At 38.6% G+C, this 26,308-nt stretch overlaps 1 protein-coding gene across 5 annotated transcripts in view; it reads left to right on the forward strand.

The window, feature by feature from the left end:
• NNT (nicotinamide nucleotide transhydrogenase) overlaps positions 1-19,126 on the forward strand; it is a 96,332-nt gene extending 77,206 nt beyond the window's left edge. For all 5 annotated transcript variants that reach the window (XM_082382210.1, XM_082382206.1, XM_082382209.1 and 2 more), the window contains 3 exons: positions 14,294-14,412; positions 16,500-16,615; positions 18,157-19,126. In XM_082382210.1, coding sequence (XP_082238336.1) covers positions 14,294-14,412; positions 16,500-16,615; positions 18,157-18,306 — 385 coding nt within the window. In that variant the 3' untranslated portion in view covers positions 18,307-19,126. The remainder of the gene's footprint in view (positions 1-14,293; positions 14,413-16,499; positions 16,616-18,156) is intronic.
• The last annotated feature ends 7,182 nt before the right edge of the window (positions 19,127-26,308 follow it).

The following is a 26,308-nucleotide window of genomic DNA, read 5'->3' on the forward strand; positions in this document are numbered from 1 at the left end:
TTACATTTGGTAGTGTATATATGTCCATGCCACTCTCTCACTTCATCCCAGCTTACTCTTCCCGCTCCCCGTGTCCTCAAGTCCATTCTCTACATCTGTGTCTTTATTCCTGTCCTGCCCCTAGGTTCTTCAGAACCATTTTTTTTTTTTTAGATTCCATGTATATGTGTTAGCATACAGTATTTGTTTTTCTCTTTCTGATCTAATTTTATTGATTTGAATCCTCTCCCTCTTTTTCTTGATGAGTCTGGCTAAAGGTTTATCAATTTCGTTTATATTCTCAGAGAACCAGCTTTTGGTTTTATTGATCTTTGCTATTGTTTTCTTTCTTTCTATTTCATTTATTTCTGCTCTGATCTATATGATTTCTTTCCTTCTACTAACCTTGGGTTTTGTTTGTTCTTCTTTTTCTAGTTCCTTTATGTGTAAAGTTAGATTGTTTATTTGAGATTTTTCTTGTTTCTTGAGGTAGGATTGTATTGCTGTAAACTTCTCTCTTAGAACTGCTTTTGCTGCATCCCATAGGTTTTGGATCATCGTGTTTTGGTTGTTATTTGTCTCTAGGTATTTTTTTATTTCCTCTTTGGTTTCTTCAGTGATCTCTTGGTTATTTAGTAATGTATTGTTTAGCCTCCATGTGTTTGTGTTTTTTACATTTTTTTCCCCCTGTAATTGATTTCTAATCTCATAGCGTTGTGGTTGGAAAAGATGCTTGATATGATTTCAGTTTTCTTAAATTTACCAAGGCTTAATTTGTGACCCAAGATGTGATCTATCCTGGAGAGTGTTCCACGTGCACTCAAGAAGAAAGTGTAATCTGCTGTTTTCGGATGGAATGTCCTATAAATATCAATTAAATCTATCTGGTCTGTTTTGTCATTTAAAGCTTGTGTTTCCTTATTAATTTTCTGTCTGGATGATCTGTCCATTGGTGTAAGTGAGGTGTTAAAATCCCACACTATTATTGTGTTACTGTTGATTTCCTTTTTTATAGCTGTTAGCATTTGCCTTATGTACTGAGGTGCTCCTATGTTGGGTGCATATATATTTATAATTGTTATATCTTCTTCTTGGATTGATCCCTTGATCATTATGTAGTGTACTTCCTTGTCTCTTGTAACATTATTTTAAAGTCTATTTTATCTGATATGAGTATTGCTATTCCAGCTTTCTTTTGATTTCCATTTGCATGGAATATCTTTTCCCATCCCCTCACTTTCAGTCTGTATGTGTCTCTAGGGTCTGAAGTGGGTCTCTTGTAGACAGCATATATATGGGTCTTGTTTTTGTTTCCATTCAACGAGCCTGTGTCTTTTGGTTGGAGCATTTAATCCATTCACATTTAAGGTAATTATCGATATGTATGTTCCTATTACCATTTTCTTAATGGTTTTGGATTTGTTTTTGTAGGTCCTTTTCTTCTCTTGTGTTTCCCACTTAGAGAAGTTCCTTTAGCATTTGTTGTAGAGCTGGTTTGGTGGTGCTGAATCCTCTTAGCTTTTTCATGTCTGTAAAGCTTTCGATTTCTCCATTGACTCTGAATGAGATCTTTGCCAGGTAGAGTAATCTTGGTTTTAGTTTCTTCTCTTTCATCACTTTAAATATATCATGCCACTCCCCTCTGGCTTGTAGAGTTTCTGCTGAGAAATCAGCTGTTAACCTTATGGGAGTTCCCTTGTATGTTATTTGTTGTTTTTCCCTTGTTGCTTTTAATAATTTTTCTTTAATTATTGTCAATTTGATTACTATGTGTCTCGGCGTGTTTCTCCTTGGGTTTATCCTGCCTGGGACTCTCTGTAGTTCCTGGACTTGGGTGGCTAGTTCCTTTCCCATGTTAGGGAAGTTTTCAACTATAATCTCTTCAAACATTTTCTTGCATCCTTTCTTTCTCTCTTCTCCTTCTGGGACCCCTATAATGTGAATGTTGGTGCGTTTAATGTTGTCCCAGAGGTCTCTTAGGCTGTCTTCATTTCTTTTCATTCTTTTTTCTTTATTCTGTTCCACAGCAGTGAATTCCACCGTTCTGTCTTCCAGGTCATTTATCCGTTCTTCTGCCTCAGTTATTCTGCTATTGATTCCTTCTAGTGTATTTTTCATTTCAGTTATTGTATTGTTCATCTCTGTTTGTTTGTTCTTTAATTCTTCTAGGTCTTTGTTAAACATTTCTTGCATCTTCTCAATCTTTGCCTCCATTCTTTTTCCGAGGTCCTGGATCATCTTCACTATGATTATTCTGAATTCTTTTTCTGGAAGGTTGCCTATCTCCACTTCATTTAGTTGTTTTTCTGCGGTTTTATCTTATACCTTCATCTGGTACATAGTCCTCTGCCTTTTCATCTTGTCTGTCTTTCTGTGAATGTGGTTTTCGTTTCACAGGCTGCAGGATGGTAGTTCTTGCTTCTGCTGTCTGCCCTCTGGTGGATGAGGCTATCTAAGAGGCTTGTGCAAGCTTCCTGATGGGAGGGACTGGTGGTGGGTAGAGCTGGGTGTTGCTCTGGTGAGCAGAGCTCAGTAAAACTTTAATCCGCTTGACTGCTGATGGGTGGGGCTGGGTTCCCTCCCTGTTGGTTGTTTGGCCTGAGGCGACCCAGCGCTGGTGCCTACCAGCTCTCTGGTGGGGCTAATGGCAGACTCTGGGAGGGCTCATGCCAAGGAGTTCTGGAGTCCCAGAACTTCTGTTGTCAGTGTCCTTGTCCCGGTGGTGAGCCACAGCCACCCCCTGCCTCTGCAGGAGACCCTCCAACACTAGCAGGTAGGTCTGGTTTAGTCTCCTATGGGGTCACTGCTCCTTCCCCTGGGTCCTGATGTGCACACTACTTTGTGTGTGCCCTCCAAGAGTGGAGTCTTTGTTTCCCGCAGTCATGCTGAAGTCCTGCAGTCAAATACTGCTAGCCTTCAAAGGCTGATTCTCTGGGAATTCCTCCTCCTGTTGCCAGACTCCCAGGTTGGGAAGCCTGACGTGGGCTCAGAACCTTCACTCCAGTGGGTGGACTTCTGTGGTATAAGTGTTCTCCAGTTTGTGAGTCACCCACCCAGCAGTTATGGGATATGATTTTTTTGTGATTGCGCCCCTCCTACTGTCTCATTGTGGCTTCTCCTTTGTCTTTGGATGTGGGGTATCTTTTTTGGTGAGTTCCAGCGTCTTCCTGTTGATGAGTGTTCAGCAGTTAGTTGTGATTCTGGTGCTCTCACGAGAGGGAGTGAGCGCACGTCCTTCTACTCCGCCTTCTTGAACCAATCTAGGAAACAGTACTTTTTTGCCTTAATAGTATCTATAGAAGGGTTAAATGTGGCCTTTTGAAATTTGACACTATTCGACACTTGAATATTAACTACAACCAAGTTGCCAGTGTGTGCACTGTTCACAATTATTGGCCTCAGTCTTTATTGACTATATACTTTCTCTAGTTTTTTTGTGTAGTTGCAAGTGCAAAGAATTTCTGGCTTTCATTGGACCATATTGATATTTACTGGGATTTCAAGGTAAAAATTAGAAAATTAATTCAGAAATGTTGACAACAAACCACATTTGTTTTACTGTAAAAATTTGTGTTTTTTTTAATGTAAATGATCATTAAAAATGTGCATTTATTTGAACAATACAGATGAGCATTTATATCACAAAATGTATTTCAATAGACTATTATAGTTTCAGGTTACTTTTTTTAAAAAAATTAATTAATTAATTAATTAATTTTTGGCTGTGTTGGGTCTTCATTTCTGTGCGAGGGTTTTCTTCAGTTGCGGCGAGCAGGAGCCACTCTTCATCGCGGTGTGCGGGCCTCTCACTGTCACGGCCTCTCCCGTTGCGGAGCACAGGCTCCAGACGCGCAGGCTCAGTAGTTGTGGCTCACGGGCTCCGTTGCTCCGCGGCATGTGGGATCTTCCCAGACCAGGGCTCGAACCTGTGTCCCCTGAATTGGCAGGCAGATTCTTAACCACTGCGCCACCAGGGAAGCCCTCAGGTTACATTTATTAAGGTCTTATGTATGCCAGGCATTGATCTAAAGTATAAAAAGCTCTTTACATGAACTGTTTCCCTTAAATCTCACAATAATCCTCTGAAGAGGCTTTGTTATGAATCCCATTGTACACATGAGGAAAGTGAGGCACACAGGTAAATTGTCCAAATGTTTTGAACGCAGGCAGTGGCACTCTAGAGCTTTTAACTGCTACTTTTTACTACTTCCCTGAAATCTTTCTCTAAAAAGAGATAATAGAAAGTTTGAGTCAGTGTACTTTATTGGGCACACTATGTTCCTTAAAACCCTTTCCTTCCCTCCCTTTATTTGAGTCACTCTAATAGAGTGCCAGGTACTGTGGGAACTGATAAATAAGACACAGTTCCTATTCTCAAGTTGCTCCCAGTTTGGAGAGCACAGTCTTCAGCCAGTTACTATGATGCAGTGCATCGTAAGGAGGAGGAGCATAAAGAAAGAGTCCTGGGAGCATGGAAGATTTTTCTGTGATCGCATTTTAGTAGTTATTCCCCTTCTGTAGAATTACGTTATGGACAAGGACAGCTGATCCTGTTTTGTTAAGCATGTATACAATAAAGATAATTTTCATGGTTCATAGGGAAGAACCAAAAGGCTGGTAGGCTTTGCATTTTGGAATTCTGGATATTCTTCATGTGATGATGGAATGTTGATGAGCTTTGGCCCTTAGTTCCTGGAAATTGCTGGTCATGGGCAACCAATGTCTGATATAATTAACTTTAATCCATACTTTGAAGATTAGCCAGTTGCATGGGCCAGAATTGTTGTAAGTTCACATTGACTCATCAGCCTGCACATGTATATTTCTACAAATTTAGTGTGTTCCGTCTTTTCTCTCAAAACATTGGCATTCTCTTGTAATAGTCTGGCATGTGTTTCTTTCCAACTTTAGATTCTTAAAGTTTACTATAACAAATTATTATGCAAACAGATATAAAGTGATCTGTCCTTTGGGATATTCAGCATAACATGTTAGTTAGCTTTATGATTATTTACCCTTCACAACTAGCTCAACAGAAACATTGTCTTTATGCAGTCTGCAGCTAATCAAATATTACAATAATAACATATACATTTGGAGGTCTTTAATTTGTAATTTGGACCAAGACATCTCAGTTAAAGCATAAAGATGATTGCCAGATGGATTAATTTAAAAATAAGCAAAGGCAGTATTAAAAACAAATAAATAAATTTAAAAATTTTTTAAATTACTGGAATCAAGGAGGGATACAGAATTGAAATACAAAAGTAAATCACAAAATGTGTATTGGTTTACTCAGCTAAAATAGAATCTCTAGTTCATGGAATTTTAGGACTGGAAAGGGAGTTTGTGGTAGTCTGAATAATGGCCCCAAAGATACCCACCTCCGAAGCCCCCAAACCTGTGAATATGTTACCTTATATGGCAAAAGAAACTTTGTAGATTCAGTGAAGATTCTGAGCTGGAGAGCTGATTCTGAATGATTTGGGTGGGCCCATGTAATCACTAGGGTTCTTACAAGAGCGAGGAAGGAGGGTCAGAATCAGAGAAAGAAGTGTGACAATGGAAGCAGAAGTCAGAGTGATGTAGCCTCAAGCCATGGAATGGGGGCCTCCAGAAGCTGGAAAAGGCAAGGGACGGATTTTCTCCTAGAGCCTCTAAGAGAAATGCAGCCCTGCCGACACCTTGATTTTTAGCACAGAGAAACTGATTTTGGATGTCAGACCTCTATAATCAATTTGTGTTGTTTTAAGCTACTGAAATTGTGGTGATTTGCTATATCAGCAATAGGAAGCAAGTACAGACCTTAAATGTCATGTAGCACAGTGACTCTTAGTCTTTCTGAAGCCTCACCAATCAGGTTTTGGGGAGAGGAAGGGACCTGGGGGAAACAGGAAGCACTTGTTGATGCTCAGAAGGATTAGGAGATGAGGAGAAATTTTTGGTGTCCAAGATTTACTATGAAGATCTCAAAAGAGCACATTCATTGCAGTTAGTAGTATAGGACTGAGGTAGAGCCATGTCTTGCAGTGGTTCTGGGAATCCTCAGTTCCACCAAAGCTGCTGCTCTCTCTTACTAGTAGGTTTGATCCTTCCCCCTCCTCCCATAAATGAAGGGCTGTCTCAGCTATCGTAACTGCCTTGACTACGTCCACTGCCAGCCAACCATCCTTTACATTTATTTGTGAAATCCCCTTGAATCCATTTTGTACTGAATTGGTGGTTTGTATGTCAGCTCAGATTAATGAACCTGTCTCTGCCTGATCCACAGAAAAGAAGCCTGAAACTTTCCCTAACTAGGAAATTTGTTCTAAATTGTTGACAGAAAGTTGTTTTCTTTTTTTTTTAAAGTCTTAATTGAATTTGTTCTTCTGTTTTATGTTTTGGTTTTTTGGCCACAAGGCATGTGGGATCCCAGCTCCCCGACCAGGGATCAAACCCACACCCTCTGCATCGGAAGGTGAAGTCCCAACCACTGGACCACTGGGGAAGTCCCCGAAAGTATTTTTTTTTAAAGTTAATTCCAACTCTTTCTTTTTCATCTGAAGACTATTTTCTTTTCTTCTGTTGAATGAAAATGAGGAATATTTGGTCAACTTCTGTTTTATTTGGTCTGCTTGAAAATCAGTTTTGCCGTTTTTTTTCTAGCCAGTTTATCTTTTTTCACATAGAGCATGTTATTTTCTTTTTTTTTTTTTTTAATTTTTTAAAAAATTTTATTTTTATTTTTATTTTTTTTGGCTGTGTTGGGTCTTCGTTTCTGTGCGAGGGCTTTCTCTAGTTGCGGCGAGCGGGGGCCACTCTTCATCGCGGTGCGCGGGCCTCTCACTATCGCGGCCTCTCTTGTTGCGGAGCACAGGCTCCAGATGCGCAGGCTCAGTAGTTGTGGCTCACGGGCCTAGTTGCTCCGCGGCATGTGGGATCTTCCCAGACCAGGGCTCGAACCTGTGTCCCCTGCATTAGCAGGCAGATTCTCAACCACTGCACCACCAGGGAAGCCCTGTTATTTTCTAAGTTGTTAGGTATTTTGTGTTTCTCTTGAACCTTATCCAAGTGCCCTCTGATCCTTTTAAGCTGCAACTCCCTGAACTAAATCTAGTTATTTGGTTTTATCATTGGATCTAGTCAGTGGTAGAAGATAGAGTACCTTTTCCTGATGTGTGAAAACAACCCTGCATTAATTTTGAATGTTGACTTGAAATTGACACAGTTGAAATACAGATTGACATTAACTTTGAATACAAATCAGCTGATTAATGCAATTTGATATGTTAACTATATTACTAAGAACCTCCATAAAATGAAATGACCTTTTCAAACAAAGTTTTCACTTTAAGATGTGTTCTTTTGGAAATGATTTTGTTTCATCATTATTAAAAAATAATGACACATGAGGGTCCCTGAATTTAATTATAGAATCTCTGCCTTTGATGGGGCACATTCTTTGTGCCTTTAGTTCTTCCACTTGATATTTAATTGTTTTGTGTTTGTTTTTGTAGGTCCTTTTCTTCTCTTGTGTTTCCCACTTAGAGAAGTTCCTTTAGCGTTTGTTGTAGAGCTGGTTTGGTGGTGCTGAATTCTCTTAGCTTTTGCTTGTCTGTAAAGCTTTTGCTTTCTCCATCGAATCTGAATGAGATCTTGCCGTGTAGAGTAATCTTGGTTGTAGGTTCTTCCCTTTCATCACTTTAAGTATATCATGCCACTCTCTTCTGGCTTGTAGAGTTTCTGCTGAGAAATCAGCTGTTAACCTTATGGGAGTTCCCTTGTATGTTATTTGTTGTTTTTCCCTTGCTGCTTTCAATAATTTTTCTTTGTCTTTAATTTTTGCCAATTTGATTACTATGTGTCTCGGCATGTTTCTCCTTGGGTTTATCCTGTATGGGACTCTCTATGCTTCCTGGACTTGGGTGGCTAGTTCCTTTCCCATGTTAGGAAAGTTTTCGACTATAATCTCTTCAAACATTTTCTTGCGTCCTTTCTTTCTCTCTTCTCCTTCTGGGACCCCTATAATGCGAATGTTGTTGCATTTAATGTTGTCCCAGAGGTCTCTTAGGCTGTCTTCATTTCTTTTCATTCTTTTTTCTTTATTATGTTCCACAGCAGTGAATTCCACCATTCTGTCTTCCAGGTTACTTATCCGTTCTTCTGCCTCAGTTATTCTGCCATTTATTCCTTCTAGTGTAGTTTTCATTTCAGTTATTGTATTGTTCATCTCTGTTTGTTTGTTCTTTAATTCTTCTAGGTGTTTGTTAAACATTTCTTGCATCTTCTCGATCTTTGCCTCCATTCTTTTTCTGAGGTTCTGGATCATCTTCACTATCATTATTCTGAATTCTTTTTCTGGAAGGTTGCCTATCTCCACTTCATTTAGTTGTTTTTCTGGGGTTTTATCTTGTTCCTTCATCTGGTCCATAGCCCTCTGCCTTTTCATCTTGTCTATCTTTCTGTGAATGTGGTTTTTGTTCCACAGGCTGCAGGATTATAGTTCTTCTTGCTTCTGCTGTCTGCCCTCTGGTGGATGAGGCTCTCTAAGAGGCTTGTGCCAGTTTCCTGATGGGAGGGACTCGTGGTGGGTAGAGCTGGCTGTTGCTCCCACTTGATATTTAAAGAACATAAAGTTAAAATATTCTGTACACCAAATATTTTGTGTATACCAAATAGTGCCTTAAAATACATAATAAATTAGTTTCAATTTAAGTTCTTCTTGGCTGAGATTTGGTGGGTTAATCTTGGTAATTTATTTTATTAGGTATTATAAGGAACTATTAGCTGGGGAGAAAAAGAAATACAGACTCTGCCCACTTAACCAAATGCCCATTGAGCAAAGTATCCAGATGTTCTAACAACTACTTATTATTGATCAATTTCAATAAAGTAGCTGTCAGAGAAAGCACTGAAAGTCTTCACTGATTTTTTTTTTTCTTTCTCCGTTGAGCTCTCTTTAAGACCTTGCAAAATCCTGTTCCTCATTCAAACTTTACTCCTTAGATTGAGCATGTGCTGCTGATGATTTTTATTTGAACCAAACTTTATTATGATGGTGGCAAAATGGTGGTTTTATAACCCCATTACATTTATCAGTTGATGGTCTACCACTATAGGGGAGAGTGTTCCCACCCTCCCTTCCTTCCTTTCTTCCTTTCCTTATTGACTTATGAACCTGTTATCGGTCTTGACTCATGAATTCCCACTTTCCGCAGTGGGTTGTAATCCATGACTATCCTTATGTATTTTGATGTTCAAATTACTTTCTTTATACACCTTAGTGTCATATGTGCCTTTAAAGACACATGTCCATGTCATTCTTTCATGCGCATTTATTTTGCTTTGTGCTCTGCCTTCTTTCTCACTTTTTGTAAGGATTACACAAATTCAGTCTTTCCTCTTTTTTAAAATTCAATTGTTTATTACATGTAAGTGAGCTTTACCTTCTCTGAGTCTGTTATTGTCTTTTTCTTACTGCTTCTGTTGTTTCCTGTGAACCTAAGGGATTGTTCATCCCTCCCCATCATTGAAGAAAGGTTTAAAAGTCCTGAACTGGAGACTGTGATGCTTGTTTACAAAATCAAGCACCTCTGAAACTTCATTCATCATGCCTTTTCTTTTTCTATATTCATGTAATCAGCAGGCTTAGGAGTATATTTTGGTTATTTCAATATACTGCATTTTTCTCTATTTTTTATATTCATGCTTAAAATTCTATATTATTGTTAAAATATTAAAATGACATTCATGTTCAGAATTGAGGGTTAGTATTAGTAACTCCCATTTAATGAGCATATAGTTTGGTGCCTGGAGAAATTTTTTTTCAAATGTTTTATCTTATTGCCATTGTAAAGGTATTAAAATTTTAAAGTGGACATCTCAACCCAAGAGTCTGTGTAATGTTTTGGAAATGCTTTCTCTGAGGCAGTTTGAAAATAGCTGCAGTAGTGCTGAATATAGTTTGTGTTACTACATGAAGAGTATGAACATGAATTGTCAGTATTTTGCCTCATTTCTTTTGTTTTCAGGAGTGATTAAAAACCCTGGTTTGGAACAGACAATGACATTAGGATAGCAATGTCTAGCCAAAAAAAAACAATCTTGTTTTTTTGTTTTTTTTTTTTTTTTTTAATTTATTATTTATTTATTATTTTTATTTTTGGCTGTGTTGGGTCTTTGTTTCTGTGTGAGGGCTTTCTCCAGTTGCAGCGAGTGGGGGCCACTCTTCATTGCGGTGCGCGGGCCTCTCACTATCGCGGCCTCTCTTGTTGCGGAGCAGAGGCTCCAGACGCTCAGGCTCAGTAGTTGTGGCTCACGGGCCCAGTTGCTCCGCAGCATGTGGGATCTTCCCGGACCAGGGCTCGAACCCGTGTCCCCTGCATTGGCAGGCAGATTCTCAACCACTGCGCCACCAGGGAAGCCCAACAATCTTGTTTTTAGAGAACATTTAAAAATTTTTACTCAACTGTTGAACTGTTACATTTCCAAAAAATGATTAATTTTATTTATTTATTAATTTTATTCTCACCAAAATAAAGTAGTAAATCAACTATACTTCAATAAAAAAAATAAAACTGTAGGTAGCCCACTGAGGAAAGAGATGATAAATGCCTTTTAAAAGAGTCTTACATATATACACCACTATATATAAAGTAGATAACTAATAAGGACCTACTGTATAGCACAGGGAACTGTACTCAGTACTCTGTAATGGCCTGTTTGGGGAAAGAATCTAAAAAAGAGTGGAGGGACTTCCCTGCTGGCGCAGTGGTTAAGAATCTGCCTGCCAGTGCAGGGGACACAGGTTCGAGCCCTGGTCCAGGAAGATCCCACATGCCGTGGAGCAGCTAAGCCCATGCGCCACAACTGCTGAGCCCGTATGCCACAACTACTGAAGCCCACGCACCTAGAGCCTGTGCTCTGCAACAGGAGAAGCTACCGCAATGAGAAGCCCGCGTACTGCAACGAAGAGTAGCCCCCACTCACTGCAACTAGAGAAAGCCCGCACGCAGCAATGAGGACCCAATGCAGCCAAAAATAAATATAAATAAATTAAAGAATAAAAATATAAAAAAGAGTGGATATATATATGTATAACTGATTCACTTTGCTGTACAGCAGAAACTAACACAACATTGTAAATCAACTATGCTCCAATAAAAAATTTTAAAAAGTCTTAGATTATTAATAGTCCATTCTATACAGTTCATTCTACCTCCTACCGCTAGTAATTTTTCAGAACCTACTTCCCCAGCATTTAAGAGGTGCTGGTAAATGTTTTGCATTGTTGCAGGTACTTTGTGTACTAAGAGACTTTTTTTTCTCCTATGTCCATGCAAATACTTAATTAAATTAAAAAAATTTATAGCTTATAGTATTGTTTGAAACTTTCTGGGTGCTTAGTTTTTCTCAACATTGTAAATTGGATTCTTAGAACTCCTTATTTCACCCATTCAAGCAGAGATAAATAGGTATTTCTCAAACCTCTTCTACATGATGTGGGCTTGTAATAACAGGTGGTTAGTACTCTATGGGAAAATTGAGAGAGAGGGAGCTATTAAGTAACTTACTGAACATCATGTAACTAGTTAACTTGAGCTACTAACTAAACAAAAATACCTCTTAAATGCTTGACTATACTGTCTATATTGTATAGTAGTGAAAAGACTCTTGAGGCCGAAAGACCTGAGTTCGACTTACAGGTTAGCTATACTAAAAAAGTTGTATAGCACATCTCAAAGAGTCAGTATTAGCCATTATGCCAAAATATATGCCGACAGCCCCTCTTATATATATTCTTGCTCTCTTCTTTTTTTAAGGTACAGGAATGTAGCTCTAAAGCCCAGTTTGTTTAACTAAGTCCTGGATTTGAATCAGCTGCTCTAAATTCTAATTCTTGATGGAGATTATTAAAGATGATTAGGGATAGAAATAATATATAAGAAATTTGTAAATTGTATCACAATATAAAAGCATGAAGTATTAATTTATTTTAAATGAAGTTAATTTTTTCCCACCATAAAATTGTTCATTCTCATAGAAAATTTGGAAAACATTTTTAAATAGAGGAGAAGTAAAATGATTATCTGTTGTAAACCATCTAGAGATAACTGTTTTGTTTCCTTTTAGCCCTGAGTTTCTGTTTTTTTAAACATAAGTTGGTTACTTAGGAACATTCAGTGGTCCCAGATGAAGATTATATAAAAGAGAATTTGAGGGACTTCCCTGATGGTGCAGTGGTTACAAATCCGCCTGCCAATGCAGGGGACACGGGTTTGATCCCTGGTCCGGGAAGATCCCACATGCTGCGGAGCAACTAAGCCTGTGCACCACAACTACTGAGCCTGCGCTCTAGAGCCCGCGAGCCGCAACTACTGGGCTCAGGCACCACAACTACTGAAGCCCACGCTCTCTAGGGCCTGTGTGCCGCAACTACTGAGCCCACATGCTGCAATTACTGAAGCCCTTGTACCTAGAGCCCATGCTCCGCAACAAGAGTAGCCACTGCAATGAGAAGCCCGTGCACCGCAATGAAGAGTAGCCCCAGCTCGCCACAACTAGAGAAAGCCCGCACGTAGCAATGAAGACCCAATGCAGCCAAAAATAAATTAAAAAAAAAAATTGATTAAAGAGAACCTATCATTTGATATCTTGTTTTCCAATTATGAGCTCCCCAGTAATTCAGGCTCTTCATTATCAGATTATCTTCATTTAAAGATGTAGAAAACCATATATCAGTTATTTGGACAATGTAAATAGCCATTTTATAGCTCTTTTCAGGTCTGCTTTTGGGAGGGGTCAATTCCTATGCTTTTTTAATCTGTTCCTAACAGGGACTGTGTTACGAGTGGGGAGGCCTGGCTTGGCAGCAGTTCCTGTGAAAAGTAACAGGGCATCTTTTTTTTTTTTGGAGTACAACTGCTTTACAATGGTGTGTTAGTTTCTGCTGTACAGCAAAGTGAGTCAGCCACACGTATACATATATCCCCTCTTCCTTGGATTTCTTTCCCAATTAGGTCACCACAGAGCACTGAGTAGAGTTCCAGTAGGGCATCTTAAATAACTGTCAGTGATAAAAACCAGCAGTGTGGTGTGGGAGCTGTTACAGACTTAGGCTTCTGAAAGGGGCCTGAGGGTATGACTTTCTTGCTGTGCCTTGTGCATCTAGATCACATCCAGCATATTGTATTTACTGTGGGGGACTGAGGTTTGAGCTGGACGGTGACAGTATAGGAACAGGTGACTAGGACAGCAGTGAGTCTAGAAGTCCTGTCAGTCACTGAACAGTTGAAAGAATTGAAGATGTTTTGCTTAACAGGCATCCTAGGTTAGCTCAGAGGAATCCACATGTGAAAGAGGGAGTAGACCCTCAAACTACAGACCTTGGAAAGCAATGAGTTGGAGGTTCTTTTTGGTTTAATATAATGAGCGTGTGTGTGTGTGATATGTAATATATATTTATATAGTTATTGGGATTTTTCTAGTAATGGAATAGAGCTAGAATGGAGTTAGTTTCTGGTCACTGAAGGTATTTAAGCTGAGGTTGGATGGATCCCTGCCTAGAGGTAGTATAAAATGCATTTCTTCACTGGATTCATTCATTCATTCACTCACTCACTCACTTTTTATTTGGTCCTTCCTGTGTGCCAGGGACTGTGCCCAGTGCTGAGGAGACAGAGATCAATACTGTGGGCAAGAGGTTGGATTACATGACTTCAGAGATCCGATTATGGCTGTGGTTGAACGAAATTGCTTGATGCTTCAGTTTCTTTTGTGTTAATAAAAGAGCAGATGTCTGATTTGTGTATTACTCTGCCTTTTAAACACTCCAGCGTGTTACTCTCCCATTTCTTCTGTGATGTAGAGTAATGCTGCATATTACTCTCTGAAAGTAGGCCTTTAACTTATGTGCATGACAGTGTTTTTCATGGCAAACGTTTAATTCCAGGCAGACTTCAAAAAGATTCAAAAATTATCATAAAGTATCATGAGAGAACATAATGCTTATTAAATGTAAGGTGATATTATTAATGTTGTTGGGAGTTCATTGAACTTAAAACATATATGGAAGAGTCAGGTTCTAAAGTCACACTTATTTTTTTGAGAGGAGTTACAGTTTGTATATACTGAGATCTTGAATCTCCAAACCTTACTATTTGTAGATTGACCGTATATCTAGACAGATTCTATTCCTGCTTGTAGAGATCAGATAGTACCAGGAGAAGCAGAGGTGCCAAGAACAAAGTGTGCAGATTTGGAGGTGATATTGGGGTCTCTGTACATTTCGGCCCATCAAGTAAGGCCAGCTGTTCATTTGTTTCATGTCTAGGTTTGGAATTCACCCAGTTGCAGGCCGGATGCCTGGTCAGCTTAATGTGCTGCTGGCTGAGGCTGGGGTGCCATATGATATTGTGTTGGAGATGGATGAGATCAACCATGATTTCCCAGGTAAGTGATGGGGATAATGGTAAAGTTTAGGTATTCTTAGTATGAATAGAGTGATGCCAGTCTTAGGGCATAAATTGTGGGATTACTGAAGACCTACTAGTCAGATGAAGAGTAACCTGCTCCTAGTGAGTATGCAGTTGAAATTAAATAAGCGAAAGACAATACTGAACAAGGTGCAACAGATTTATAAGCAGCACGGGTAATTTTCTCCCTCTGAGGAGATCTGAAGGATGGTGAAAATCTTGGGGAGGCAGAGCAGTGGACTGCATTGCAGAGGGATTTGGAACAGACCTGGCTTTGGAATCCAGGTCCTGAGTCTCATTTGCTTGTGGCCTTGAACTAGGTACTCAACCTCAGGTTCCTCATTTATAAAATTGCTTCTGCTGATGATTTAGTGTCTGATTCTTGCCAGTGTCTGAGATTTTACTGGTTTTCAGTTGTACCCACTCATGGTCAGTAAGTAGTTTTCTGTTTTCTTGAAAGTACCAGGACCTCACTAGATAAGGTGTTAGACTTTGTGGCTGTCACTGGGTAGATGTTGAATGCTATGCCATTTGGCCCCAGATCATGTTTGTGAAAATTAAACCAGTTCCCTCTGGTGCGTATCCACTGTAAACTTAAAAAGTCCTGTTTATTAGAGAAAAATAATGAAATTGTGTGTATGTCTAGATTCACATGGCATTTTTGGCAGAGTTCTAAGGTACCTTATATTATGATCCTTAAAGAGGGAATTTAGACCATTTTAATTTTATGCCCCCTTTCAGATTTCACTGTTGCTAAATTATGTGTGAAAGCTGCCAGTTCCAGGAATTATGGACACAGCTTTAATATAGTACAGACTCTTAGACCATTTTCTTTTAGACATTGAATTGCATATTAAGTAGTCATTTTAAAAGTTGAAAATGGAATGCAGATCCTTTTTTTTTTTAACATCTTTATTGGAGTATAATTGCTTTACAATGGTGTGTTAGTTTCTGCTTTATAACAAAGTGAATCATCTATACATATACATATATCCCCATATCTCCTCCCTCTTGCGTCTCCCTCCCACCCTCCCTATCCCACCCTCCCTATCCCACCCCTCTAGGTGGTCACAAAGCACGGAGCTGATCTCCCTGTGCTATGTAGCTGCTTCCCACTAGCTATGTATTTTACATTTGGTAGTGTATATATGTCCATGCCACTCTTTCACTTCGTCCCAGCTTACCTTTCCCACTCCCCGTGTCCTCAAGTCCATTCCCTATGTCTGCGTCGTTATTCCTGTCCTGCCCCTAGGTTCTTCAGAACCATTTTTTTTTTTTTTAGATTTCATATATACGTGTTAGCATACGGTATTTGTTTTACTCTTTCTGACTTACTTCACTCTGTATGACAGACCCTAGGTCCATCCACCTCACTACAAATAACTCAGTTTCATTTCTTTTTATGGCTGAGTAATATTCCATTGTATATATGTGCCACATCTTCTTTATCCATGTCACAAAGAAAGAAAACTACCGACAAATATCACTGATGAGCATAGATGCAAAAATCCTCAACAAAATACTAGCAAACAGAATCCAACAGCACATTAAAAGGATCATACACCATGATCAAGTGGAGTTTATCCCAGGAATGCAAGGATTCTTCAATATATGCAAATCAATCAATGCGATACACCATATTAACAAACTGAAGGAGAAAAACCATATGATCATCTCAATAGATGCAAAAAAAGCTTTTGACAAAATTCAACACCCATTTATGGGAATGCAGATCTTTAATGTTACTGGCAAGATCATTTTGGGATCATAAACGAGCTATAAAGTCAGATTAGGTAGATCCATTGAGGGGAGGGAAAGCATAATAATGCAAGTTCCAGTCAGGGTGCTCAGGTATCAGATGCAGGACCTATTGCTTTTAAGCTGTGTGACATTGGCTAAGTTACTGAACCTCTCTGATAAAGCTCTTTGTACAGTGCCTGGCACAAGTGTTTGTCCTATAAATATTAGCTTCTGTTGTTGTTGTTGTTATAAAGTCAGGTCACCATAATTTGCCTGAAAGTAAAAGTGACCCTTTTAATTTTTGTATTTTCTTTTATTATGTAGACACTGATTTGGTCCTTGTAATTGGAGCTAATGACACTGTTAATTCAGCGGCTCAAGAAGACCCCAACTCTATTATTGCAGGCATGCCAGTCCTTGAGGTCTGGAAATCAAAGCAGGTAAAGTTTCAGACTTGTGTTTCATTCTAATAATTAAAGGTCTCTTAAAATACATACACAGAACTTTCCTTGGTCACTTGATGAGAAATGATGATGCCTTTTAGGAGACTCAGGAGTTAGAGGAGATTTAGGGTCCAGCTCTCTACATCCAGCTTCTGTCTGTTCTGTGGTCACCAGAGGACCTGAGTGAATGCCCTGATCTGGATTAGAACTAGAAGAGATTATCTGGGTGGGTTAACACAATCCGTAACCACAGCTGAAAAAGGACCTGTGAGCTTTTGGGATGACTCTGGCTGAATTCCAGGCCGAGTCCAGTGAAGCAAATGGCTTCCCTCCAGGACACTGAGGCAGTATCGTCGCCTTCACATATGACGATGAGCACAGTTTTTCATTTAATTTTTTTGAAAGGGAATTTGTATGTTATGGAGTGTACAGAAGAAAGGTGATTTAGAAAACCAAACAATCACATGGAAGGAAGCAAGCCCTGCTCACAACACATTACTTCTGAAAAAGCTAATTGCTAGATTGCAGAGAACGCAAACGCTTATAAATTTTCCTCTGCCCCGACTGTGGGCAAGTCTATTTACCATTCTCAAGTCATATCTGCATTTTAAGAATCATTATGACGTAACGTATATTTTCCCTTTAATTTGTCTCTCTTTATTGTAAATGTGTGAGTTTTAAACATAGTATTTGTGGTGAGTGAGTAGATATGACATGCACTTGTTCATGTGTATATGGACAGTTGCATTGACCACCAATATTTGAGTTTGTAGGGTACATTACTGTATTAATGGTATATGGAACATGAATAACTTTGCTCTGCTTCCATTTTTGAATAGACTGCGTGTCCTAAAAGACCATAGAAAGGCTTTTCATTTCATGAAGAATTGACTTGATATTCAACAGGACAGCAACATCCACAATCCGTGTAGTTGTAAATGTCTAGAACACATCGGTATTAGGGATGGATGGACTTAGCCCTTCATTTTTCTTCGTGGAAGCATTCTGTTAGTCATTAGCTCTGTTCTGTGACACACTAGATTGCTCTTTGCGCTCTTGTCTTATATCCTTTCTGTCTGATATCCTTTACTTTAAAGCAATGGACTAAGTAAGAATCATACCGTTTTCCCACTCAACTACATTTATCTTAGGATGGGTAGTAGAAGCTTATGCACTAAATTTGTTCTCTTTAGCCCATTCAGAGAAGGATGCTTATTTTTCTGACTAGAAAATGTTATACATAGTCTTTATAGAGAAAAGCACTGAGAAAAAAAATCACTTATCACTTGGAGATATACTATTGTTAACATGACCTTTTCTCTAATGGATATAAGAGTATGGGCACATTTAAAGAATTAAAGTTAATACAAAGTAAACATGCATGTAAAACTACTCCTTGTGTATTTTAAGTCTTTGTAGTAAAGAATTAGTCATGGTACCTGCTTTGTTCAGAGTCAGGGCAGGGCAATGTTGGTTTGTCGAACAGGTCCTGGCCAGGTGTGTTAAATACACCGTCTCACTTAATCTTTGGTTCTCAGGTCATTGTTATGAAGAGGTCCTTAGGCGTTGGCTATGCTGCAGTGGACAATCCAATCTTCTACAAACCTAACACAGCCATGCTTCTAGGCGATGCCAAGAAGACATGTGACGCTCTGCAGGCGAAAATTAGAGAATCCTACCAGAAGTAACACACAGAGTCAAGCTGTTGTCCAACCAAGCCACCGCTTCACTTGTGGGAACAGGCAAATAAATTATTAACGTATACAGCTGATACACATCTACATCAGAGCTCTTGAAAGAAAAGGAAGACTCTGAAGAAAGCAAAGCAAAGACAGGGAAAATTTTCAAGAGCAGCAATCCCTCAATTTTAAAAAAAAAAGGATTGACAAGTCTAAATGTCTTCCTGTGCATATTTTTTGTGTTATGAATTCCAAAAGTATTTTACACAAGGAGAAGGAACAGCCTCATTTTAGATGTAATCCGTTTGGATTTTCCTCAATAGTCAGCAGTGTTTTAAGAAATTAAGTCTTTATGATTTTTTAGGACTTACATTATACATAGATTTGAAAAAATCTGACGCAGTGTAAACATCACAGCCACCTGCATTTATGTTTTTTCAACAAATGTGACTAATTTGAAACTTTCATCAACTCTTGAGCTGTCCCCTTACCATTTAACCATAATCTGAATTAAGCACATCAAATTAGTTTCAATTTTTCAAACTGTACTTCTGATTCTATATTTCAGGGGTGTATTTTCTCACTTCTATTTTAATACATTAAAGGACTAGATAATCTTTCAGAGATGCTGGAAACAAATCATTTGCTTTGTATGTTTCATTAGGACACCAACGAAACGTATAATTTGAAATCAGTATTAGTTGTATTTTTTGAACCCCATTTCCAATTGGAGATCTCTCTAATTTCAATCAATTTATAATGTGTAGTACTGTATTAAGTGCACTTGAATGGAATTCAACTATTTGACTAATAAAATGAGTTCATCATGTTTGCATAGTGATGTAGCAATTGTCTCTGGTGACGAAAGGCTAAAATCAAGTAATTCTTCCTGTTATTAATATCCGAGGAAGATTTTGCTACCATGAAATAGATGAGATTAATCTGTCTTACCTGCTTGGAAGAATAATTTTTTTCCCAAATCAGAGTGTGTTTTAAGGTATTATGTAAATGATAACATTTGAGAGAAATGGTGGCACTTTTTAGCTACCTCTTTGTTTAAGCGCATGTAAAGATTATGTCTTTTTAGCACCAGTAAAGATTATGTCTTTTGCAGTAAAAGTGTAGATTTTCTTCGTGACTTTGCCATTATGCCAAAAGCTCTGTATAGATTGAATGTGTGAAGAATATTTGGAATATCTATCTCTATATATAATTAATTTGGCATTAAGTTTCTTGAAACAATTATTAACATGTAAAAAGTATCTAAATCAGAAAAAGAAATAACTGGTGTGAAATTTTTTACTATAATACTCATGTTTATTGAGTTTAAAACTCATAGTATTTGTTGGTTTGGTAATCAGTTTCTTTTTTGCTGTGCCTGAGGTTAAGATCTGTTTGTGTATGCATGTGTTTTAAATCAGGAAAGACTCCTTTTCAATTTTTAAGTGGTAAATGCAATTTGTTAATGGATCTCAGGTCATTTGTAACCTCAGGACTGAATTATATCATGAAGGTTCTATTAGAAGAAAGTAAATAGTATCTTGAGTCATGCCCTTTTCCTTTTCTCAAAGTAGTGGTAGGTATATCTGGGAAGCAGCAACTTGGATTTTTTTTTTTTGAGATAATTCCTGCATTCAATTTAAATTAAAATAATTATACTTTGATTTATTAATTTATTTCCATCATTTACAGTAAATATTTTTCTATATTTTAAAAATTTAGGATGATCTCATTTCTTTGATACTTGCTAATTCTTTGTCATTCAGTTGTGTTAATTGAAATGAAAATTCATGCTCTGGTTGGTTTTATTTTACTTTATTGTTTAAGTGATTTAAGGGATTTTTGGGTATTTAATTTCTTAAAGTAATACTCCAAAAGATTGTTGATCTTGAGTTATTAATTATGGCGAGGTCTAAAAGCAACAAAAATAATTTTCGTTCACCTTATTTTATTATTCCTCCCTTTCTGATAAGTCATATAACTGGTAAATATGACTTATTTTTATTCTGTGTTGATCTGTTGTTCACTATGTCTTTTTGAAATTCAACTAGAAATAATTTTTTTTTTTTTTTTAACTTTTGGGTTTATTTTATTTATTTATTTATTTATTTTTGGCTGTGTTGGGTCTTCGTTTCTGTGCGAGGGCTCTCTCCAGTTGTGGCAAGTGGGGGCCACTCCTCATCATGGTGCGCGGACCTCTCATTACCGCGGCCTCTCGTCGCGGAGCACAGGCTCCAGACGCACAGGCTCAGCAGTTGTGGCCCACGGGCCCAGCCGCCCCGCGGCATGTGGGATCTTCCCAGACCAGGGCCCGAACCCGTGTCCCCTGCATTGGCAGGCAGACTCTCAACCACCGCGCCACCAGGGAAGCCCCACAACTAGAAATAATTTTTAAAAAATCCATTATACCCTACAGTCTGTTACCAAAAAAAAAAAAAAAAAAAAAAAAATTAGGCAGTAAAGTGCTAACATTGATTTGTCTTTTTGGCCTTATTAACCATCCTTTGTTTTCTCACGTTTGTCTTAATTTGGGAGTTTGTGTTTAAGTTACGCATCCAACTAAGGAATAGTATATAGTAAATGTATAAGTTTTTATACATTCTATCTATCTATCTATTGATTTATCTATCTAACTTTGGAAAGTTTTCCGGTACATAAATCTCTTTATCATTCTATATACTCTTCTTTCTAGGGTTGTAATAGAGAGACTAATAGAGAGGACTAATCTGTTCATGCAGTAGACTTTCAGTTTTTCCTGAGCCAGTGAGTATCAGTTAAGTATTTGGTAATGAATCTGGAAGGTGGGCCTTGGCCTTTCTGATTGCATTTAAGTCATTACCCTAACTTTCAGATTTTACTGTTTTCCTATCCAACACAAATATGGGATATATTATGTATCATTCAGCTTTAGGGTTTAATTCAATTTATCTGATCCCAAAGCCTTAGTTTGTATAATTAATAACTTATAACCCATATGTTCATCTGACTTAGAGGCAAATTTTCTAGTCCCCTAAGGCATAAGTCTTGTTAATTAAAGCATTTTAGTACTGGAAAGTTGGACAGCTCTTTTGTATAGATAGGGGAGAATAGTTCAGATATCTAATTTATAGCTCTTGCCAGTTTTTGAGAGTCTTTGCCAACAAATATTACTGGGGCAGAATGGTTAAAAAACAAAAACAAACCCAAACCCCAAACTTCACTCCAGTGGCAGCAACTTTCATAATCCAGCTGCTCTTTGGATTCTCAAGGGAAAGAAGAATTAGGTTAATTAACAAGGAGAAAAAAAAACTTTTTTAAGTGAAATTTTTAAAGTTGATTTACTAAGGCAGCAAAAATAGTAACATTTGAATTTCAAAGCACTCAAGATTGCTGTTCTTAAACTCTTATTTCTTAGACATATGTGTTGGGCTGAGGAATTGAACTGTTTTCTTCACTATTTAAGTAATTATAGACATTTAACATGGTATATACTGTAAGTCTGGATGGAGATCTTTTGGATGCTGGTAAAATAGTGATATAGATGATGAGACAGTAATTAGAATGACCAATATTTGAAACTGTTACATATAGTGATTAAGATAGTGGTAGGAAAAAACAGTTGGATCATAGCAGATAATTCATTTGGGGGAAGAGTGGAAAACCATATTGGATCTCGGTCATGTTGATTGTCAAAGCATATGACTGCCTTGTTCTATATGAAATATTTGTACTTCATATTCTTGCCAAAGATTACAACCTTGAACTCTGCTTATCAGTTCTTTCCAAAAGCCATTTGTGAAGAATAATACTAATGGAGAGATTGCTTAAATGATATGGAGTCCAGTTTGCCCCTGGATATTTTAAGTTTCACTCATAGACCAACTTCTTCAGAGAACTGGGTGCTTGGGCTGCCTTGTCTGGGTCACTGTGAGTAACAGAGACGTGAAGGCACTGGCATGGAGAGGGTGCTGGTGAGTTCAGCGGGGGAAGCCACGTGGCAGCACTGGACTGGCAGGGACCAGAAGTGGTTGTCACGGACTTTGAGAAGAGTTGAGCAGGGGATGTGGATTTGGGGTACGCAGGTGACACCTGACGTGATGGTGGCTAGTTCCTTCCCCTCGCAATGGAGAGAAGTGAAAAGGGAAGTGAGAACTCAGCAGGGGGCCAAGGGTGCTCCTGTTTCCTCTACTATAAAGGTGGAAGAGGAAGATCTAATAAACTTTTTCTCATTCTCCTTCCTGTTGCATTTGGGAAGATGAAAAACACAGCAGCAATGGGATCTGATGTACGGGATAGTAAAAACCCATGGAATGAATCATTTAGGAATTGAAATAAGGCCATTTTTCCCCCCATCCTCCTACTTTGTTTTTGGTTTACGGTAGGAAAAGCAGAACTTGGGAACTTCTACAGTAAGGTATAGGACGACATTTAGCCTGTGAACTTTGCTTTAAACCAGTCCTTTCCTGGAACTGATTTTCCAAATGCCAGTGAGTTGCTGTCCACCAGCCTTGGTTTTTTTCTCGCTTCTTTCTCCCAGTTAGGGAGTGCGCTTTCCGGAGTATAATACGGTGGCTAAACCAGTACAGCAGAGTCTTGTGCTGGTTAATTCTATTCAGACCTTGTGATTCTAGTCCTCTACTGCACACACAGGGTTAGAACTGAAAGGTCACATCTAAACCTCTCCAGAGGAATGGGAGAAAGTGTGACTAAATACATAACTCCTTTGAATTATGTCAGCAGGGTGATGATTTTTTCCCCAGAGGGATGAAACAGAATGTCATGGCTTTATCTTTAGAATGTTTCGTCACTACTCTCCAAGTTTACTGGAATGCTATGCTTCAGAAATCACGCCTTCTAGAAAAGGCCTTTGAAAGCTTTCAGGGCTTTGCTGATTCATGGAAAATTTTATTCTTGCAAATTATAGTTAGCTCTGTGGTTTTGTCCCATTGGGATATATATGGGCATGGAAGCTTAGGCATACTTCAGGTCCACACCCTTGTGTCTGGGGATAACTGCTTCATTAGTGTTGGTAGAATTATAGTAACTTGGAAACATGGTCTCATAAAGATTAGAATGATCATTGTAAATGAGACCAATAGAACATTTAAAGACTATGGCAAAAAATCTTATGAGGATACTGTATACATAAGAATTTCAGAGTGCCTATACTGGCTTTGGTCCTTGCTGTAATGCGTCTCACCCAGAATACTGTCCGTGAAAGTAGCAACAAAGGTGGATTTTAGTGATGAACCCAGGTTGAATAGTCGGATAGTAGTGTCACTATGAAGGATGTTACTGTTTTCTACATAATGAATCACTTTTGGTCATGCTTACACTTCTGGAGTGTATCACCTTTCGGTAAATTAAGCCATTTTAATAAATATATTACCATGCAGGGCAGGAGGGAGGGGGGGTGCGTTTTTATGTGTGTTACAGTTGACTTCTATTCAGTATTTAGGACTCATTATCTTGAAGTTTATCTTAGCTTTTACAAAAAAATTCTAGATAGCAAGACTCTGCCTTATAGTTCACTTTAGTAGCTCAGTGAGTGGGTAATAGTAACAGTAGCTATTAATAGCTACAAGTAACAGTAGCTATGAGTTAATGATGCTCATTTTGTGCTAGACAACCTCCTATCAACATCCTGAGGGTTTTCAGTGCACTCTGCCATGTGGTAGAGTGGGACTTAAACCCAGATCTGGCTGACAGCCAGCAGGCCCACTACCCACCCTGTTGATGTTTGTTAAACAAAAATAGCTGAAGGAAAGGATAGCACTCATGAAAGGGAAGATTCACATCATTAGAAACTATTTAAATGCTTTTTTTAAAAACCCAGTTAAAATTTCAGCAAGAAGATGCCAACCACTTATAGGAAGAAATGTGACACAAGTGCCTGCTCTCTTTATATAGCATTACAGAAGTTGCCGGTTATCCAGTCAGGATTAGTCCTTCCACTCATTCTCTTTTTGCCTCATACACAAAAGCCTAAATCCTGAGGATGCTTCCTATTCAGGAGCAGAATAAAGGAGACTTTGGAGTAGGTGCTCCACTTTTCAGGGTTTTGCTTTCCAGGACCATACCTGCTATACTTCCTTGCCTGCTTTGACCTCCGACACCTTCCCACCTGACAGCTAGTCAAGCCAAAGTTTTTTGCTGGGAATTTTCACAAACTGGCTTTATTTTTCTATAAATGAACTTAATTCCTCAGACCTCCCACGTTTGCTGGTGGTGGAAACTTGACCTTAATTCAGGGCGTTTTGTCCTCCTACTCCTGGGGGCACATCTTCATTCAGAGGTAAAGGGGGGTGGAAGTCTGGCATCTTCTGAAATATATATTGTCTTGCCTAGTCCTGGTTACTAATATATTTGCATATTGACATCCTCTACTGAATGAAATCAAAGAAGTTACAAGATTGTTTAAAGCAATGTGGAATGGGGAGGAAGAAGTACATAAGGTGAAGGATATGATAATCTCAACATATTTTGGCAAATTTCTCCTATTACTATTTATATTTGGGGTGAAACTTTAAAAATAAAATACAATTTATATTTTGGGATAAACTTTTTCTCCTTTGTGTGAAAATGGAATATTGTTATTTCCACAAAGAAAGGAGTAGGTGCTCTATTGTTTAAATAATTTGAAATGGAATTGACCCAAATGATTCCAGCAAAGAAGTTTTAAGGAGGAGTCATTTAATTATTCTCCTGAGAAAACCTGAATTGCTTCAGAAATCTGTATTTTTAAAAATTTAGTGAGACATTGAGTTGTTTTGGGGAAGGGTTTTTTGTTTTTTGTTTTTCCTCCCTGCCCTGTGAGGAATGTAAAGTGCTCTATCATCTAATTTCTGTTAGTTTATCAGCAGTGCTTTGGTGTTAAATCTATAGCCAAAAGTTGAAAAGAAACATTCATTCATAGTCGGAGCACATCTGAAACAAAGCAAGGTCAAAACACAGCTCTTTCGATAATTAGTGTCTTTTTAAGGACACAGGTTAGCGTTTCTATCCCAACTAATTTTTTTGTCCTGATGAAATATTTTTTTAAAAATAGTGATTTCTGTGTATGTTATTAATTGTAATTTTCAACTGGTGAAATTGGAAAACAGAGCATCGCAATCATCCCGTAATTACCCTGTGGCAGATGGAACAAGAACCATATCTTCTTTCAATTAACTATTTTTTTCTTAAATTATGGGTGCTTGGTTGTTTCAATAAATGTCATGGTTCCTATTTTATGCATAAGCTTTTTGCGCCTCTGGAATAGTGTTTTCCCCCCATGGAATTGCAGGAAATTGAGCAAAACAAAGAAGATATTAAATCATGGCTATTTAAAGCTGCCATGATTTAGTATTTTCATGCTACCACTTGCAATAGACTACAAGGGAGAACATGGGGCAATAAGGAAGAGCTTAGCATAATAGGTGTTTCCAAAGTACCTGAGCCTGAGGATGAGAGGGGCTTGTCAAGGTGGAACAGAGTGTGAGAAAAGTGAAGTCACTGAGCATGGGGGACCATTTACTTCTGTGATATGGGGAGGAAAAACCCCTGGGAAGAGAGAGACCAAAGGAGCATTTCATGAGATGGGTGAAAGCCAAACTACTGTAGATTCCAAATATGGAGGTAAGGAATGTCAAAGGAGAGAAGAATCGGGACTTCCCTGGTGGCGCAGTGGTTGAGAATCTGCCTGCTAATGCAGGGGACACGGGTTCGAGCCCTGGTCTGGGAAGATCCCACATGCCGCGGAGCAACTAGGCCCGTGAGCCACAATTACTGAGCCTGCGCGTCTGGAGCCTGTGCTCCGCAACAAGAGAGGCCGCGATAGTGAGAGGCCCGCGCACCGCGATGAAGAGTGGCCCCCGCTCGCCGCAACTGGAGAAAGCCCTCGCACAGAAACGAAGACCCAACACAGCCAAAAATAAATAAATAAATAAATAAATAAATTTAAAAAAAAAAAAAAGGAGAGAAGAATCAATCATTGGCGTGATATTTTTGGAAGGGATGTGGAGTAAGGAGTTGCAATTCAAAGTAAAAGAAG

Source organism: Balaenoptera borealis (genome assembly GCF_965194805.1).
Source record: "Balaenoptera borealis genome assembly, chromosome: 2".
Taxonomy (NCBI): Eukaryota; Metazoa; Chordata; class Mammalia; order Artiodactyla; family Balaenopteridae; genus Balaenoptera; species Balaenoptera borealis.